This window comes from Saccopteryx leptura, chromosome X, assembly GCF_036850995.1.
Source record: "Saccopteryx leptura isolate mSacLep1 chromosome X, mSacLep1_pri_phased_curated, whole genome shotgun sequence".
In the NCBI taxonomy this organism is placed as follows: domain Eukaryota; kingdom Metazoa; phylum Chordata; class Mammalia; order Chiroptera; family Emballonuridae; genus Saccopteryx; species Saccopteryx leptura.
The window spans coordinates 81,181,843-81,198,055 of NC_089516.1; the positions used below are offsets into that span (position 1 = coordinate 81,181,843).

Consider the following 16,213-nt stretch of genomic DNA (forward strand, 5'->3'; position numbering starts at 1 on the left):
TATTACAGACATAAGTAAAAAAACAAACTATAAAACTCCTAAAAGTTAACATAGGAAAAAAAATCTAGATATCTTTATATTTGATAATTTTTATATACCAAAAGTACAACTATGAAAGAAAATATCAATAAGTTGGACTTCATTGAAATTAAAAACTTCTGCTCTGCGACAAACACTGTTCAGAGAATGAAATGACAAGCCCTAGACTGGGAGAAAATAATTTCAAAACCTGAGGTTGCTGGCTTGAGTGTGAGATCATAGACATAATCCCTGGTCGCTGCCTTGAGTCCAAGGCCACTGGTTTGAACAAGGGGTCACTGGCTTGGCTGGAGCCACACCCCTCCCTGTCCCACCACATACCATATAAGTTGGGCAGGTTTTTCATTTACTGCCTGGGACAGCTCTGTGATTAACGTATCAGTTACCAGTGAGTCACACTTCACAGATGATCAAGTTTAAGCTGACAGATCCTGTGTCACTCTCCAGATAAGTGACAGGATATTAATGAGAATTCACCCCCTTCCCCTCCAGGAGGATAAAGAGCAGCCTCTCTTTTAAAAGAAGGGCTTCCAGGGCTGGAGAAGTGGTCAGATCACAGTCCCAGCTATTATGGCCTTGAGGGTACACACAACAACCCCTCTAGGTAATGAAGATAACAGAAGAGATGAAATCCCTGCCTTGTGCCAGAGACCTGGGTGCCAGGCCACATCCATAGTTGATCCCTCAAGGAGGAAGTAGGGACTAGGCAGAAGCTCAGATGGGACAGGTGATCTACAGGGAAGGGATGTGACAGACCTGCTTTAATACTATGTAGTTTATATTTCATCTACTTTAATTCTAACAACTATTCAAGTTATTCATTTTTTTATTGTTTGAAAAAATGTTTATTTTTTAACTTACTGTGTGGACATAGGTTCAAGTGTCTCACTCAGTATAACACCTTTTATATACCACATCATGCTCCCTCCTGCCCTATGGAAAATATTTTTCTACACTCATTTCTCCTCCTTTCCCCTCTCCTTCTACCTCTACTTCCCCCTTTCCCTCTGGGATTTACTCTCCTGTTGTCTGTATCTATGCGTACTATATATATAATTTGGCTAATTCCTTTACCTTCTTTGATCTTATCGCCTCATTCCCCTTCCTTCTGATAGCTGTTCATTTGTTCCCTGTGACCCTGCCTCTGTTTTTATTTTGTTCTCAGTTTATTGTTTTCATTAGATTCTACATATAAGTGAGGTCATAAGATATTTGTCTTTCTCTGCTGGCTTATTTCACTTAGCATAATAATCTCCAGGTCCGTCCATGCTGTCACAAAAGGTAAGATTTAAAAGTCCATATTTTGAGATAAGGAGCTAAAAAAGAATAGAAAGCTAAAGATTGTATTTTCAGAAAAGTATGTGTGCACATGTGCATATGTACATGCATCTGTATTGCTGTATTAATTTTATAGGTTTTTTTTTATAACAAAACTACAAAATGGATGGGTTAAGATAACAGAAATGTATTCTTTTACTCTTCTGGAGGCCAGAAATCAAAACTCAAGTTGCCAGCAGGGCCTTGCTCCTATCAACACTCTAGGGAACAATCATTTCTTGCCAATTTCAGCTTTTGGTTGTTCCTGGTGTTTTCTGGCTTGTGTCAACATAACTTTATCTCTGCTTCTATTTTCGCATGGCCTTCTTCCTCGTGTCTCTGTTTCTTTTCCTTTCTGTTCTTTATTAGGTCAATCATCACTGGATTTATAGTCCACTCTAATCCATGGTGATTTCATTTTGCAATCGTTAACTTACTTTTATCTTCAAATACCTTTATTCCAAATAAGGTAACATTCTGAAGTTCTGTGGGTTTGTCATAAACAGCCTTTATCATGTTGAGGTATGTTTTCTGTATTCCCACTTTGCTGAGAGTTTTGATCATAAATGGGTGCTGATTTTTATCAGATGCTTTTTCTGCACCTACTGATATTATTATGTGATTTTTTTTTTTCATTTTTCCGAAGCTGGAAACAGGGAGACAGTCAGACAGACTCCCGCATGCGCCCGACCGGGATGCACCCGGTACGCCCACCAGGGGGCGATGCTCTGCCCATCTGGGGGCGTCGCTCTGTTGTGTCCAGAGCCATTCTACCGCCTGAGGTAGAGGCCACAGAGCCATCCCCAGCGCCCGGGCCATCTTTGCTCCAATGGAGCCTCGCTGCGGGAGGGGAAGAGACAGACAGAGAGGAAAGAGAGGGGGAGGCGTGGAGAAGCAAATGGGCGCCTCTCCTCTGTGCCCAGGCTGGGAATCGAACCCGAGACTCCTGCACGCCGGACCGACGCTCTACCGCTGAGCCAACCAGCCAGGGCCTATCATGTGATTTTTATCCTTCCTTTTGTTTACATTCTGATGTTCTGGATGGACATACCTTTTTTTAAATTTTATTTAGAAAATTAAATTTAACACGGTGACCTTGATCAATAAGAGTACATAGGTTTCAGGTAAATGTTTCTATACCATTTGAATTGTTGATTATGTTGTATGCCCATCATCTAAAGTCAAATCATTTTCCATCACTCAATATTTGTCCCTCTTTACTCCTTTCCCTCCACCCCCCTCCCCCTGGTAACCTCTTCACTTTTGTCTAAGACATACCTTTTAAAATTCACTCTTCTCCCCTCTGCTCCCCCTGCCCAATTCACGTCAATCCCATGTAAGTAAATACATTCACCTCATCACACCATCCCCCAGTCTTAATTAATTATAATCTTAACTTTAAGTCAAATATTTCATCTTAATATCAACTCAAAAAGTCTCATCATTTATATCAAGTATGGGTGAGACTCTACCTATGACATATGTGCAGGTAAAATTTCTTTCCATTTGTAGACCAAAAACAAACAAACAAACAACCCAAACGAAAGCAAGTTATATGCTCCAAAATTTAATGATGGAACAGGCATATGATGCACATTCTCATTCTGAAAAGACTACAAAAAGGTAAAAGACTCACTGGTCTCAAGCAATTTTAAAACCTAGCAGGGTAAATTCTGTTAGGTTTCAATAACCCATGCTTATCTTTTGTGATTTCATGTTGTATTCTCTAGGCCCACGGCAACAGCTCCACACTCTCTAGTCTCTGCCTCTGTATCTGTATCTTTGTCCTCAGAGTTATTCTTTGGTTTCATTTCTCCTTCCTTCCTTCCTTCCTTCCTTCCTTCCTTCCTTCCTTCCTTCCTTCCTTCCTTCCTTCCTTCCTTCCTTCCTTCCTTCCTTCCTTCCTTCCTTCCTTCCTTCCTTCCTTCCTTCCTTCCTTCCTTCCTTCCTTCCTTCCTTCCTTCCTTCCTTCCTTCTTCCTTTCCTTTCCTCTCCTCTCCTCTCCTCTCCTCTCCTCTCCTCTCCTCTCCTCTCCTCTCCTCTCCTCTCCTCTCCTCTCCTCTCCTCTCCTCTCCTCTCCTTTCCTTCTTTCCTTTCCTTTCCTTTCCTTTCCTTTCCTTTCCTTTCCTTTCCTTTCCTTTCCTTTCCTTTCCTTTCCTTTCCTTTCCTTTCCTTTCCTTTCTTTCTTTCCTTTCCTTTCCTTTCCTTTCCTTTCCTTTCCTTTCTCTCTCTCCTTCTTTCCTCCCCCCCTCCCTCCCTCCCTCCCTCCCTCCCTCCCTCCCTCCCTCCCTCCCTCCCTCCCTCCCTCCCTCCCTCCCTCCCTCCCTCCCTCCCTCCTTTCTTTCTTTCTTTCTTTCTTTCTTTCTTTCTTTCTTTCTTTCTTTCTTTCTTTCTTTCTTTCTTTCTTTCTGACAGATACAGAGGCAGAGAGAGAGTCAAAGAGAGGGACAGACAGGGACAGACAGACAGGAAGGGAGAGAGATGAGAAGCATCAATTCTTCATTGCGGCACCTTAGTTGTTCATTGATTGCTTTCTCATATGTGCCTTGACCAGGGGGCTACAGCAAAGCAAGGGACTCCTTGCTTCAGCCGACCTTGGGCTTCAAGCCAGTGACCTTTGAACTCAAGCTAGTGACCCTGTGCTCAAGCTGGTTAGCCCATGCTCAAGCAGGATGAACCCATGCTTAAGCTGGCGTTCTCGGGGTTTTGAACCTGGATCCTCCGCATCACAGTCTGACACTCCATCCACACTTTACCATAACCTCGTCAGGCAGGCAATATGTACATTTTAAATGGCAAATCTTATATGTGAATTATAGCTACATAATATTGCTTTTTTATAAAGATATAAAGTTAGTCTCAGCCAGATTTGGTTATTAACTGAATATGGGGGACAATGGAGAGTGATTTAAGGATAATGGCTAGGTTCCGGGTAGGACAATGGATCAATACTAAGGTGAAAAACTGGAAAAAGAGCTGGTCTAGGTGAGAATAATTTACTAGAGAGTAAAACAGCATATATAGAGACTTTTAAACTTTTTGAGATATATGTGAGGTATCACAGCTTTTTTTTTTTTTGAGAACCTGCTAAAAAGTATTGTCTCTCTCCCCACAAAAAATGTTAATTTATTAACACCCCTCCACACACGTACAGATAACTTTGAATAACATTTAATAGTTTCCACAGAAACTGTGTTTAGAATGCCTGATCTAAGGTTATTCAGGATAGTCCGCAGAGTGTTCATCAGGCCCTGGCATAAACGAGGGAGTACTAGGGTGGGTATGGACTGGCAGGTAGTGACCTTGCAGCAAGGCTGGGTTCTTCTTGAGAGCCCTGGAGGTGAGGCGGTAAGGGTGAGGATCTCAGGAGGCTCCACTTCCTAAGCCAGGTGAGAGATAACAGAACGGTCTGAGAGAGGCCTCTCCCTGGACAAAGTAAAAAAGAGAGAGAAAGCAGGCTGACTGGGGAGGTTCTTCCTCCAGCAATTACCTCTCTCTGATTGTTGGAACACTCCACCACAAAGGTGTAGTAGCGTCTCCCCATCTGGTTTCCAGTATGAGAGCAGACTCTGCCCTCACCATATATCTGGGAGATGAGTCACTAGGTGGGAACTTAGGGAATAAATGGGGGAACCAAAAGATTTGCTCAGGTCTGTACCTTGGTCATCTCTCCATCCATATTTTTAGAGTAAGTCAGTCAAGAGGGTCCATGTAGGGGATGAGAAGTTCTGGAACGTGGCAGTGGGAAGACCAGCCTCTTCCCAATCTCTTGGCAAGGAAGAGATAATCTATCTGCATCTTTCAATCTGCCTCAAATTAAATTTCAGAAGATGACTTCAATTGTCAACAAATGCTTTTCCACATTTAATGTTTATTATAATAGAATAATATATATATAAATCTACTAATAAAACTTGAAATTTGACCCAGAAGGTAAAAAAGGTAGATTATTTACATTAAAGCAGTGGTCCCCAACCTTTTTTGGGCCACGGATCGGTTTAATGCCAGAAAATATTTTCACCGATCGGCCGTTAGGGTGTGACGGATAAATGTATCACATAACCGAGACAAGCATCAAGAGTCAGTCTTAGACAGATGTAACAGAGGGAATCTGGTCGTTTTTTAAAAATAAAACATCATTCAGACTTAAATATAAATAAAACAGAAATAATGTAAGTTATTTATTCTTTCTCTGCGGACCGATACCAAATGGCCCACAGACTGATACCGGTCAGCGGCCTGGGGGTTGGGGACCACTGCATTAAATGACTAAGACCTGACAACTGGATTTCTTCTTGAAGGTTCACTTTACAGGTAATTTTCAAAACCACAACTGTGTTTAGAAATGTTTCCTTCCTCTTTTCCATAATTTAAAAAAAAATAATTTTATTTTTTTAATGGGGCGACATCAATAAATCAGGATACATATATTCAAAGATAACATGTCCAGGTTATCTTATCGTTCAATTATGTTGCATACCCATCACCCAAAGTCAGATTGTCCTCTGTCACCTTCTATCTAGTTTTCTTTGTGCCTCTCCCCCTCCCCCCTTTCCCTCTCCCTCTCCCCCCTCCCCCCGTAACCACCACACTCTTATCAATGTCTCTTAGTCTCACTTTTATGTCCCACCTACGTATGGAATAATGCAGTTCTTGTTTTTTTTCTGATTTACTTATTTCACTTCGTATAATGTTATCAAGATCCCACCATTTTGCTGTAAATGATCCGATGTCATCATTTCTTATGGCTGAGTAGTATTCCATAGTGTATATGTGCCACGTCTTCTTTATCCAGTCATCTATTGATGGGCTTTTTGGTTGTTCCCATGTCCTGGCCACTGTGAACAATGCTGCAATAAACATGGGGCTGCATGTGTCTTTACGTATCGATGTTTCTGAGTTTTTGGGGTATATACCCAGTAGAGGGATTGCTGGGTCATAAGGTAGTTCTATTTTCAGTTTTTTGAGGAACCACCATACTTTCTTCCATAATGGTTGTACCAGTTTACATTCCCACCAACTGTGTATGAGGGTTCCTTTTTCTCCACAGCCTCTCCAACATTTGCTATTACCTGTCTTGTTAATAATAGCTAATCTAACAGGTGCATAATTTTTTTAACCGAGAGGAGAAGAGATCTAGAGACAAATTCCCACATGCACCCGGATGGGATACACGCAGCAAACCTTGTCTTGGGCTGACGCTAGAATCAACTGAGTTATCCTCAACGTCCAGGCCTATGCTCCAATTAATTGAGCCAGTCTTTGTTAGAGAGGAAGAGAGAGAGAGAGAAGGGGGACAGGGAGGGAAGAGGAGCAGACGGTGGCTTCTCACCTGTACCCTGATCGGGGATTGAACCTGTGACTTCCCCAGGCCGCTTCAACACTCTATCCACTGAGCCAACTGGCCAGGGCCTACATAAAATTTTGAAACAAGCTATAATCTTCTAAAAATGTTTTGTGGAGCCCAGAGAAAATAATTTTTTTGTGTGTGATGCCTGAAAACAAAAACAATGTTGTTTTTTTTTACTTTCCTAGGTTGAAGCACGTCTTTTAAAAAGATAATTTTCAGGTTTTTGAAACATCCTGATTTTAAAAAAGGAAATAAAGAGAAATGATTAGAAAGCAGATGTACAGCCAGGGAGAAAAGGAGAGAAAACAGAAAAGGCCAAAGCCAATGACTAGGCTGTAATGGTGGTGGTGATGTTGGGGGGGGGGGGATGCAGACTCTCCCTGGTAACCAGAGAACAAACCACAGCCGCAGGGAGGGGAGGCGATTTGTGGGCACTCAGATTGGAGAGGATCGAGATGAGTGACAGGGCGGTGCACGCTGGGAGCAACAGACTTGGACAGGGAGTTCGGCGTGCGGAGTGGGGGGAGGGTCCTGCCGAACTCCCCGCAGCCGGTGGGGGTTGGGGGGCGAGCTTGTTGGTGACGCGAAACCCTCACGTGACCGAGAGCTGCAGGGCGACGCTGCTTTCGGTGCAGTCGTCACTTCGGTCTGGGTACCAGCTTCCCGCTGCCCTGCGCACGGCGGGCTGGCATCGGACCCGGGAAAGCGGAGCAAGTAAGGGTCCGGGGCCCGCGCGGAGGCCAGGGCGGCAGCCGCCCGCCAGCCGGGAGGCGGGCGCAGGGAATCAGTGCAGCGTCCCTGCCCGCTTTCTCCACCCCGGCATTCTCGGGAACTTAAACAGTGATCCCCCCTCCCCGGGGTGAGGGTGCTGGGGCGGCAAGGTTCCAGGGAGGGCAGCAGAACCGCTCCGCATGGGAGCTCACCCCGAGTTCCTGTAGGGAAATGGGGAGTCGGTGGGGGGAGAGAGGGCGGAAGACGCGGTCGGGGGCGGAGGCAGGGCGGGGAAGGGGCCTGGCGGCCCAGATAGCATTTGGCTACAGCAGCCCCTGCTCCCTCTCCCCGACCCTCTGCAGGTCTGTGGGTCTGTGTCAAGTATCCGGCGGCGCACTCGAGGCAAGAATTGAGAAGAGGGGAGACGAGGAGGATAGGCCCAGGTGAGTACGGGGGAGAGTGGTGCGGGTCGGGCGTAGAGACCAGCCTGAAACCTCCCTCATCCCCTACCACCAAGTCCTCCTTCCCGGTCACTTGTCCTCCATTTTCATGCCTGAAGAGGCTTGGCGATGGATTTGTAGGGAAAATGGTGGGTTTGGAGGGAGGGAGGGGAGAGAAGTCAATGGCGGGGTGGGGGGGGGGGACTGAGACTGGAGGCCCACTAGAGGGTGCAAGGAGCCTCTCAGATGGGAAACGAGATTCAGAAAGTAATCTTTGTTGTTCAGGGCTCTGAAAGATGCGTACTATGGTCTCTGTCCTCGGTGCTGATCTGGCCACAAAAAATTAAATTCCTTTCCTCCCCTTTTATTTTATAGGAGCAATGATGTCCAAAGAGGAACAAGCGGTAAAAAATCTCAACATGGAGAATGCCAAGCAGGAAAATGAACGAAAGGACGAGAAGGAGCAGGCTGCTAATACAGGAGGGCCGCTGGGCCTCCCTGTGGTCGCTGGCGAACATTGTGAGCCCAGGGGGAACCGTAGGCGGTTCCGTGTTAGGCAGCCCATCCTGCAGTACAGATGGGACGGGGGTCAGCGGCTGGGAGAGCCCCAGGCCAGGATGAGACCCGAGAACATGGAAAGGGTTGGGGAGGAGATGAGACAGCTGATGGAGAAGCTGAGGGGGAAGCAGTTGAGTCACAGTCTGCGGGCCGTTAGCACTGACCCCCCCCACCATGGCCATCATGATGAGTTTTGCCTTATGCCTTGAATCCTGACGTTTTCCCTGAAAAGTAGGGAGACACACCTGCTTCCTAAACTTACATGTTTGTAATGTACCTTTGCTGTAAGCCTTTTGATGTACCTTGTTTCTACTGGTTCTCTACTAGCTTCAAGTTGGATGTTGTGCTTTTGACACAGTCTGTGAAATTTTGTTAGCTGGAGAATTTTACCTATTGCATGAAAAGATGCTTATTATATATTGTGGAGTTAATAAAGTAGTTTTAAAAAGCAATCTCTTTATTATTTTTATTTCAAAACTTATTTATTTATTTAATACATGAAGAGAAAATTGCTGAAATTAAATATACCAAATGGTTAATACAGGGACTCATTTTTGTGACACGAGTTAACCCTTTAAATAATATGAACACTCATGTATGTCTTCGTGCCTCCTGACCATCCACAGTACGATCGATTTTTTTTAAATGTGTAAGGCAACATTAATAAAGGCAAATGTATGTTTTTCTTGTTTCCATAAATTGGTTATCAAACAAAGAGGATTTTAAGTTAATAAAACTGTAACTGGAACTAATTTCATTTTTTGAATAAAACTCCCACTGGGAGTGAGCATGAAAAAGCCACACTATTCAAAGGGTTAATGTGTTTTACTTTATATTATCTCTAGTTTGAGAAGAAATGGAAACTATTTTTAATGATCATATGAAAGCAGGACAGTCATTTAATAAATACTTGGTCACGACATTTAAATATTTTAGTCATATGAATAAACCCAGGACTTCTTTATATATTAGAGATTATGTTTATTTCACATAACAACTTAAGAAGTGTTTGAGCTGTGTTCACCTATTTTTGTCCCATCCCCACTTATTAGGTCAGATCCCCTATCCTTAGATTTTCCTTCAGATATTTAGCAGAGTCCCCAAAGATAGGTCTCATCAGTCCATCATCCCTCCAACTGAGGGATGCAGTGTCTGATGTTTAAGCTGCAATTTCTGTATGACAAGAGATAGGCACTTAAAGTACAATTAATGACTGAGTGAGAAGCTTTTGAGTTCCTGTCTCAGTTCAGTTCCCGAATAAAATAACCTTGGATGTCTAACTTGACTCCTGTAGAAGAGACTACAGTAATGTACTTGGAACTCTTGAATTTATTTAATTATGTCCTAGTGTTTTTAAAAAGTATGCTAATCTGCTACTTGTGTGAGAATCACCTCAAGACTTTTTCAAATGTGGATTATTGCTTCTACTTTTAATCAGAATGAGATTCCAGAACTTTTATTTTTAACAGGCTTCCCTGGTGATTCTGATGCACATTAATGTCTAAAAGGCACATTAATGTCTAAAAGGTCAGGTGGCGGCTCTGGCCGGTTGGCTCAGCGGTAGAACATCGGCCTGGCATGCGGGGGACCCGGGTTCGATTCCCGGCCAGGGCACATAGGAGAAGCGCCCATTTGCTTCTCCACCCCTCCCCTCCTTCTTCTCTGTCTCTCTCTTCCCCTCCCGCAGCCAAGGTTCCATTGGAGCAAAGATGGCCCGGGTGGCACTGGGGATGGCTCCTTGGCCTCTGCCCCAGGCGCTAAAGTGGCTCTGGTCGCAACAGAGCGATGCCCCGGAGGGGCAGAGCATCGCCCCCTGGTGGGCAGAGCGTCGCCCCTGGTGGGCGTGCCGGGTGGATCCCGGTCAGGCGCATGCGGGAGTCTGTCTGACTGTCTCTCCCCGTTTCCAGCTTCAGAAAAATACCAAAAATAAAATAAATAAAAAATAATAATAAAATAAAAGGTCAGGTGGCCTGACTGGGTGGTGCTGCAGTGGATAGAGCGTCGGACTGGGATGTGGAGGACCCAGGTTCAAGACCTCGAGGTTGCCAGTTTGAGTGCAGGTTCATCTGGTTTGAACAAGTTTCAGCAGCTTGAGCTCAAGGTCACTGGCTCGAGCAAAGGGTCACTCAGTCTGCTGTAGCCCCCCAGTCAAGGCACATATGAGAAAGAAATCAATGAACAACTAAGGTGCCACAACGAAGAATTGATGCTTCTTATCTCTCTCCCTTCCTGTCTGTTCCTCTATCTGACTCTGCCACAAAATAAATAAATAAAAAATATTAAAATGTTTTTTAAAAAAAGCTTTAGAAACTTAAAAAAAATAAAAGGCTACTGGTGTGTATATATTTTTTATAATCTTAATTTTTTTTTTTTTGACAGGGACAGAGAGAGTTGGAGAGGGACAGATAGGGATAGACAAACAGGAAGAAATAGAGATGAGAAGGCTCAATTCTTTTTTGCGGCACCTTAGTTGTTCATTGATTACTTTTTCATATATGCCTTGATCAGGGGGCTATAGCAGACCGAGTGACCCCTTGCTCAAGCCAGCAATCTTGAGCTCAAGCTGGTGAGCCCATGCTCAAGCCAGATGAGCCTGCACTCAAGCTGGTGACCTTAGGATTTTGAACCTGGGTCTTCCCAGTTCGACGCTCTATCCACTATGCCACTGCCTGGTCAGGCTATAATCTTAATTCTTAAATAAAAACCATAATAACTAGAAGAACATAAAGGTGAATGCAGTGGAGAGAAGCATTAAAATACAAAGGGTGAGAGAATCTTGAAATCTAAAGATTTACTACATAAAAATTAACATTGAAAGTATATACACTAAAATTTAACAGTGGTTATCTCTTGTGAAATATTGGATGATTTTTTCTTTGTAGTCTACATATTTCTTAATGTGCATTATTTGTGCTAAAAAGAAATAAAAGCCAACAATAAATCCCAATCCAAAGAACTCTTCAGTGAACTTATAAATGCAATGATGGCACGTAAAAATTTTCATTGTCAGAACCTAGATATGTAGATTTCAAGTTACCTTTGGATATGATATTCATGCCTTGGTGTAAGTGTCCCTCCTATTGAGTGTGGAAAAAATCGTAAGTCTTCTGAGATATACAATACAAACAAACTGATGTGATGTCACTTCTGTGATTGCGTTACAGGAGACTGTGATTTTTGTCTTGCTGGGAGACTCCCTCCCCATTTTCAAGCCCCTCTTTGTTGGCCTTGATGAAACAAGATGCCATGTTAGAGAAGTCCATATGGCAAAGAACTGAATCTATCTGGCAGCCAATAGCCAGTGAGGAACTGAGATAAGAGGATGTGAATCCTGCCAAACAACATAAGTGAGCTTGGAAGCAGCTCTTTTCCCATGCAAGCCTTCAGATAAGACCCTGGCCCTGGCTAGCATATTGATTGCAACTTTGTAAACTATGTCAAGGCAGAAAACACAGATTAGCTACATTCAGACTCACGGAATCGCTGAGAAAAATAATGCATGTGGTTTTAAACTGTAAAATTTAGAGGTAATTGTTACACAACAATAGATAATATAATATGTACCTCTAAAGGACAATGGTCTTTTTAAAAAATAATCACAGTAATATGCTCTGGCCAGATAGTTCAGTTGGTTAGAGCATTGTCTTAATATGCAAAGACTGCCAATTCAATCCTCGGCCAGGGCACATACAGAAACAGATTTGATGTTTCTGTCTCTCCCTTCCTTTCTCTAAAAAAAAAAAAATATAATAACCACAGTACCGTAATCACACATTAAAAGGGACAAATACGTCTAGATCTAAAATTTTCAAAAATCTCATAATTTTAAAAAAATTTAATTTGTTTATTTTAGTAAGGAGGGAGAGAGAGAGAGAGAAAAGGGGAGAGGAGCAGGAAGCATCAATTCTGGCAACCTCAGCATTCCAGATTGACACTGTACCACCACAGATCAGGCAAAGAAAGCTCATAATTTTTAACTCCAAATAATTTAACCAACAAAGAACAAATTACATTCTTAAACAACTATTGGCCTTGACAGGTTGCAAATGACAGGAACAACCTAATATAAAATTTTGTACTAGGAAACCAGCAAGAGTATGTGTTTGAAAAACAGTTTCATATCCAACATAGGCCTTGAGTCACAGACTGAAAATCTAGCCAATTCTAAGAGAAAAACTGATCTGTTCTATGCAATGAAAATATAAAGTAAGGTGAGAATCAGGGAGGGGCATCACAAACACATGTGCATAACCCCCTTTTGGGACTGTATAAATGGCCCTACTACAGTTGATTTTCAGCTACGAACGTGATGTCACTTAATGCAGAGTTTGAAAAAGTTACGCACAATTAGCTGTCCTGAGTTAGTAAGAACCAGCGTCAACATAATATTGGTTCAGACTGTTCTCTTACCAAAGTGGGTAAAAAAAAATCATGCAATGAAAATGAAAGATGAGAATGAGAAAAGGAAAATACCTTTAGTAAAGGAGTAGTAGGGTAAAAATAAAGTTGTAGAGAAAGATAGAAGAAAAAGATGATGACAGAGGTCCAATGTATGAAATATTATGGTAAGAGACTAGGTAAGTATGTGTGTGTGTGTGTGTGTGTGTGTGTGTGTGTGTGTGTGTGTGTGTGTGTGTGTGTGAGGGAGGGAGAAATGGAAGGAGGGAGAGAAAGAGAGAGAAATTGGTAGATTACCTGGATATGGAAATATGGAAACTCTTAGGCTATTTATTTATTTATAATAGATTTTTTTTGAGTGAGAGTAGGGAGATACAGGGACAGATTCCTGCATAAGCCCCAATGGGGATCCACCTGGCAACCCCTATCCGGGGCCGTTGCTCTGCCCATCTGGAGCCATGCTTGCAACAGAGCTATTTTTAGCTCCAGTGGCAGAGGCTCCACAGAGCCATTCTCAGTGCTCAGGGACCAACGTGCCTGAATCAATCAAGCCTTAACTGTGGGAGGGAAAGGCAGCAGAGGGGGGAGGAGAGAGAAAGAGAGAGAGAGAGAGAGAGAGAGAGAAGGTGAGGGGGAAGGGTGCAGAAGCAGATGGTCACTTCTTTTGTGTGTTCTGACCTGGAATCGAACCAGGATTTCCATACACTGGGCCGATGCTCTACCACTGAGCCAACTGGCCAGGGCTATACTGTAATAGAATTTCTAGGGATGATACTTGTTCACAAAATCATACAGATTTCAAGTGTGCAACTTAACAAAACATCATCTGCACACTGCATTGTGTGCCATCACCCAAAAGAAAGTGTTTTTCCATCCCCATTTCCCCCCTTTGCCCACCTCCACCTACCCCCAACACTAGCTATCACCACACAGTTGTCTGTGTCTATGTGTTATATATGTGTGTATGTGTATATATATACACATTATATACATATACACACATATACATATTATATATACACACACATACATATTATACATACATACATACATACATATATATTATATGTATATAATTTTTTTCCTTAATCCTTTCACCTTCTGTCATCCAATTTCCCAACACCCTTCCTCTCTGACAGTTGAGAGTCTGTTACATGTAAACATACCTGTTTCTTTTTTTTTTTCTGACAGAGACAGAGAGAGCGACAGATAGGGACAGACAGACAGGAAGGGAGATGAGAAGCATCAATTTATCATTGTGGCACCTTTAGTTGTTCAGTGATTGCTTTCTCATATGTGTCTTGACTAGGAGGCTACAGTGGAGCGAGTGACCCCTTGCTCAAGCCAGTGACCTTGGGATCAAGCCAGAAACTTTGGGCTTCAAGCCAGTGACCTTTGGGCTCAAGCCAGCAACAATGGGGTCATGTGCATGATCCCATGTTCAAGCCAGCGACCCATGCTCAAACTGGTAAACCTGTGCTCTCAAGCCGGTGACCTCAGGGTCCTCTGCATCCCAGTCTGATGTTCTATCCACTGTGCCACCTGTCTTGTCAGGCTGCTTTTTCAACTCTTATTCAACATAATACTGGAAGTCCTAGTCATAGCAATCAGACAAGAAGAAATAAAAGGCATCCAAATAGGAAATGAAGAAGTAAAACTGTCATTATTCACAGATGACATGATATTGTATAGAAAACTCTAAACTCCACCAAAAAAACTACTAGATTTAAAAAATAAATTCAGGCTGACCAGGCAGTGGTGCAGTGGATAGAGTGTTGGACTGGGACACGGTTGACCCAGGTTTGAAACTCCGAGGTTGCCAGCTTGAGCGAGGTGGGCTCATTTGGCTTGAGCACGGGCTTACCAACTTGAGTTCAAGGTCGCTAGCTTGGGCATAGGATCATAGACATGACACCATGACTGCTGGCTTGAGCCCAAGGTTGCTGGCTTGAACAAGGGGTCACTCGCTCTGCTGTAGCCACATAGTCAAGGCACATATGAGAAAGCAATCAATGAACAGCTAAGGAGCCACAACGAAAAATTGATGCTTATCTCTCTCCGTTACTGTATGTCTGTCCTTATCTGTCCCTCTCTCTGACTCTTTCACTGTCTCTGTAAAAAAAAGGGGGGGGAATTAAAGCCATGACCGGTTGGCTCACTGGTAGAGCGTCGGCTTGGAGTATGGAAGTCCTGAGTTCGATTTCTAGTCAGGGCACACAGGAGAAGCGCCCATCTGCTTCTCCACCCTTCCCCCTCTCCTTTCTCTGTATCTCTCTCTTCCCCTCCCACAGCCAAGGCTCCATTGGAGCAAAGTTGGCCCAGGCACTGAGGATGACTCCATGGCCTCTGTCTCAGGCACTCAAATGGCTCCGATTGTAATGGAGGAAGCCCCAGATGGACAGAGCATCACCCCCAAGTGGACATACCAGGTAGATCCTGGTCAGGAGTATGCAGAAGTCTGTCACTCTGCCTCCCTGCTTCTCACTTCAGAAAAAAAAAATGAATTCAGTAAAGTAGCAGAATACAAAATCAATATTCAGAAATTAGTGGCATTTTTACAAACCAATAATAAACTATCAGAAAGGGAAATTAAGAAAATCCAATATACTATTGTGACAACAAAAATGTAAGGTGCCTAGGAGTAAACCCAGTATTTAACCCAGTAAGTAAAAGACCTGTACTTGGAAAATTATAAGATATTAAAGAAAGAAATTAAGGAAGATACAAATAAGTGTAAGTATACACTGTGTTCATGGACAGGAAAAATTAACACCTGCCGACTGTCAATAAAAAGAGGCACTTCATTTCTTCCCTCATTTTATAAACTCACAGGACAAAAGAAAACTTTGAATCTGTTGACTGGATTCTTCCTAATGGAGAATATCACTGACAACACATGATGGTGCACAGTTTCAGAGAAAAGGCTTCTATGGGGCTGAATCTTCTTTGCAAAGTTTCAGCAAGAAACCATAGGACCACATGGTACTATGAGAACTGAATAATACAGTAACTGAAATTTCAATGAACAGGCTTAAAAGCAGAGTAGAGAGGGCAGAACATCATTCTACAGGAAGGTAGGTTAGCTGTCCTAGCAGGCTCCAAGAAGCACATTGACATTCATTTTCTTGGTCAGATATTTTAGACCTTTCTTGGGAGAAGCAAAATCACTACTCAAGGCATTATGACAACAACTTTGTTTTGAGAAAATGGTGTAAATTAAAGAATGAAGTAGGATGAATATGTAGGAATATTTAAGTTAGGTTCATAAATATATGTGAACGCTGACTGAACTAGGAGCAATCAAAGATCTCAGATAAACTTGCAACTACAAGGTGAACTTTGATTGTATAGAAGATTTAGATTGACAACAGCTGATTAGTAAGCAAATCAGAGAACAAAT

At 42.9% G+C, this 16,213-nt stretch overlaps 2 protein-coding genes across 2 annotated transcripts in view; one reads left to right on the plus strand and one right to left on the minus strand.

Moving 5' to 3' along the window:
- Window positions 1–16,213, minus strand: part of TCEAL9 (transcription elongation factor A like 9) — a 303,391-nt gene that overhangs the window by 174,117 nt on the left and 113,061 nt on the right. The window lies entirely within an intron of this gene.
- LOC136385469 (protein BEX1-like) lies at window positions 7,307–8,867 on the plus strand. The gene is made up of 3 exons (XM_066356430.1): window positions 7,307–7,420; window positions 7,780–7,860; window positions 8,233–8,867. Exon 3 carries the CDS (start codon window positions 8,238–8,240, stop codon window positions 8,622–8,624), a length of 387 nt encoding a protein of 128 aa, XP_066212527.1. The 5' UTR covers window positions 7,307–7,420; window positions 7,780–7,860; window positions 8,233–8,237; the 3' UTR covers window positions 8,625–8,867.

Bases quoted from the DNA above. Each gene is read 5' to 3' on its own strand.
- LOC136385469 (XM_066356430.1), top strand. From the start codon at position 8,238: ATGATGTCCAAAGAGGAACAAGCGGTAAAAAATCTCAACATGGAGAAT.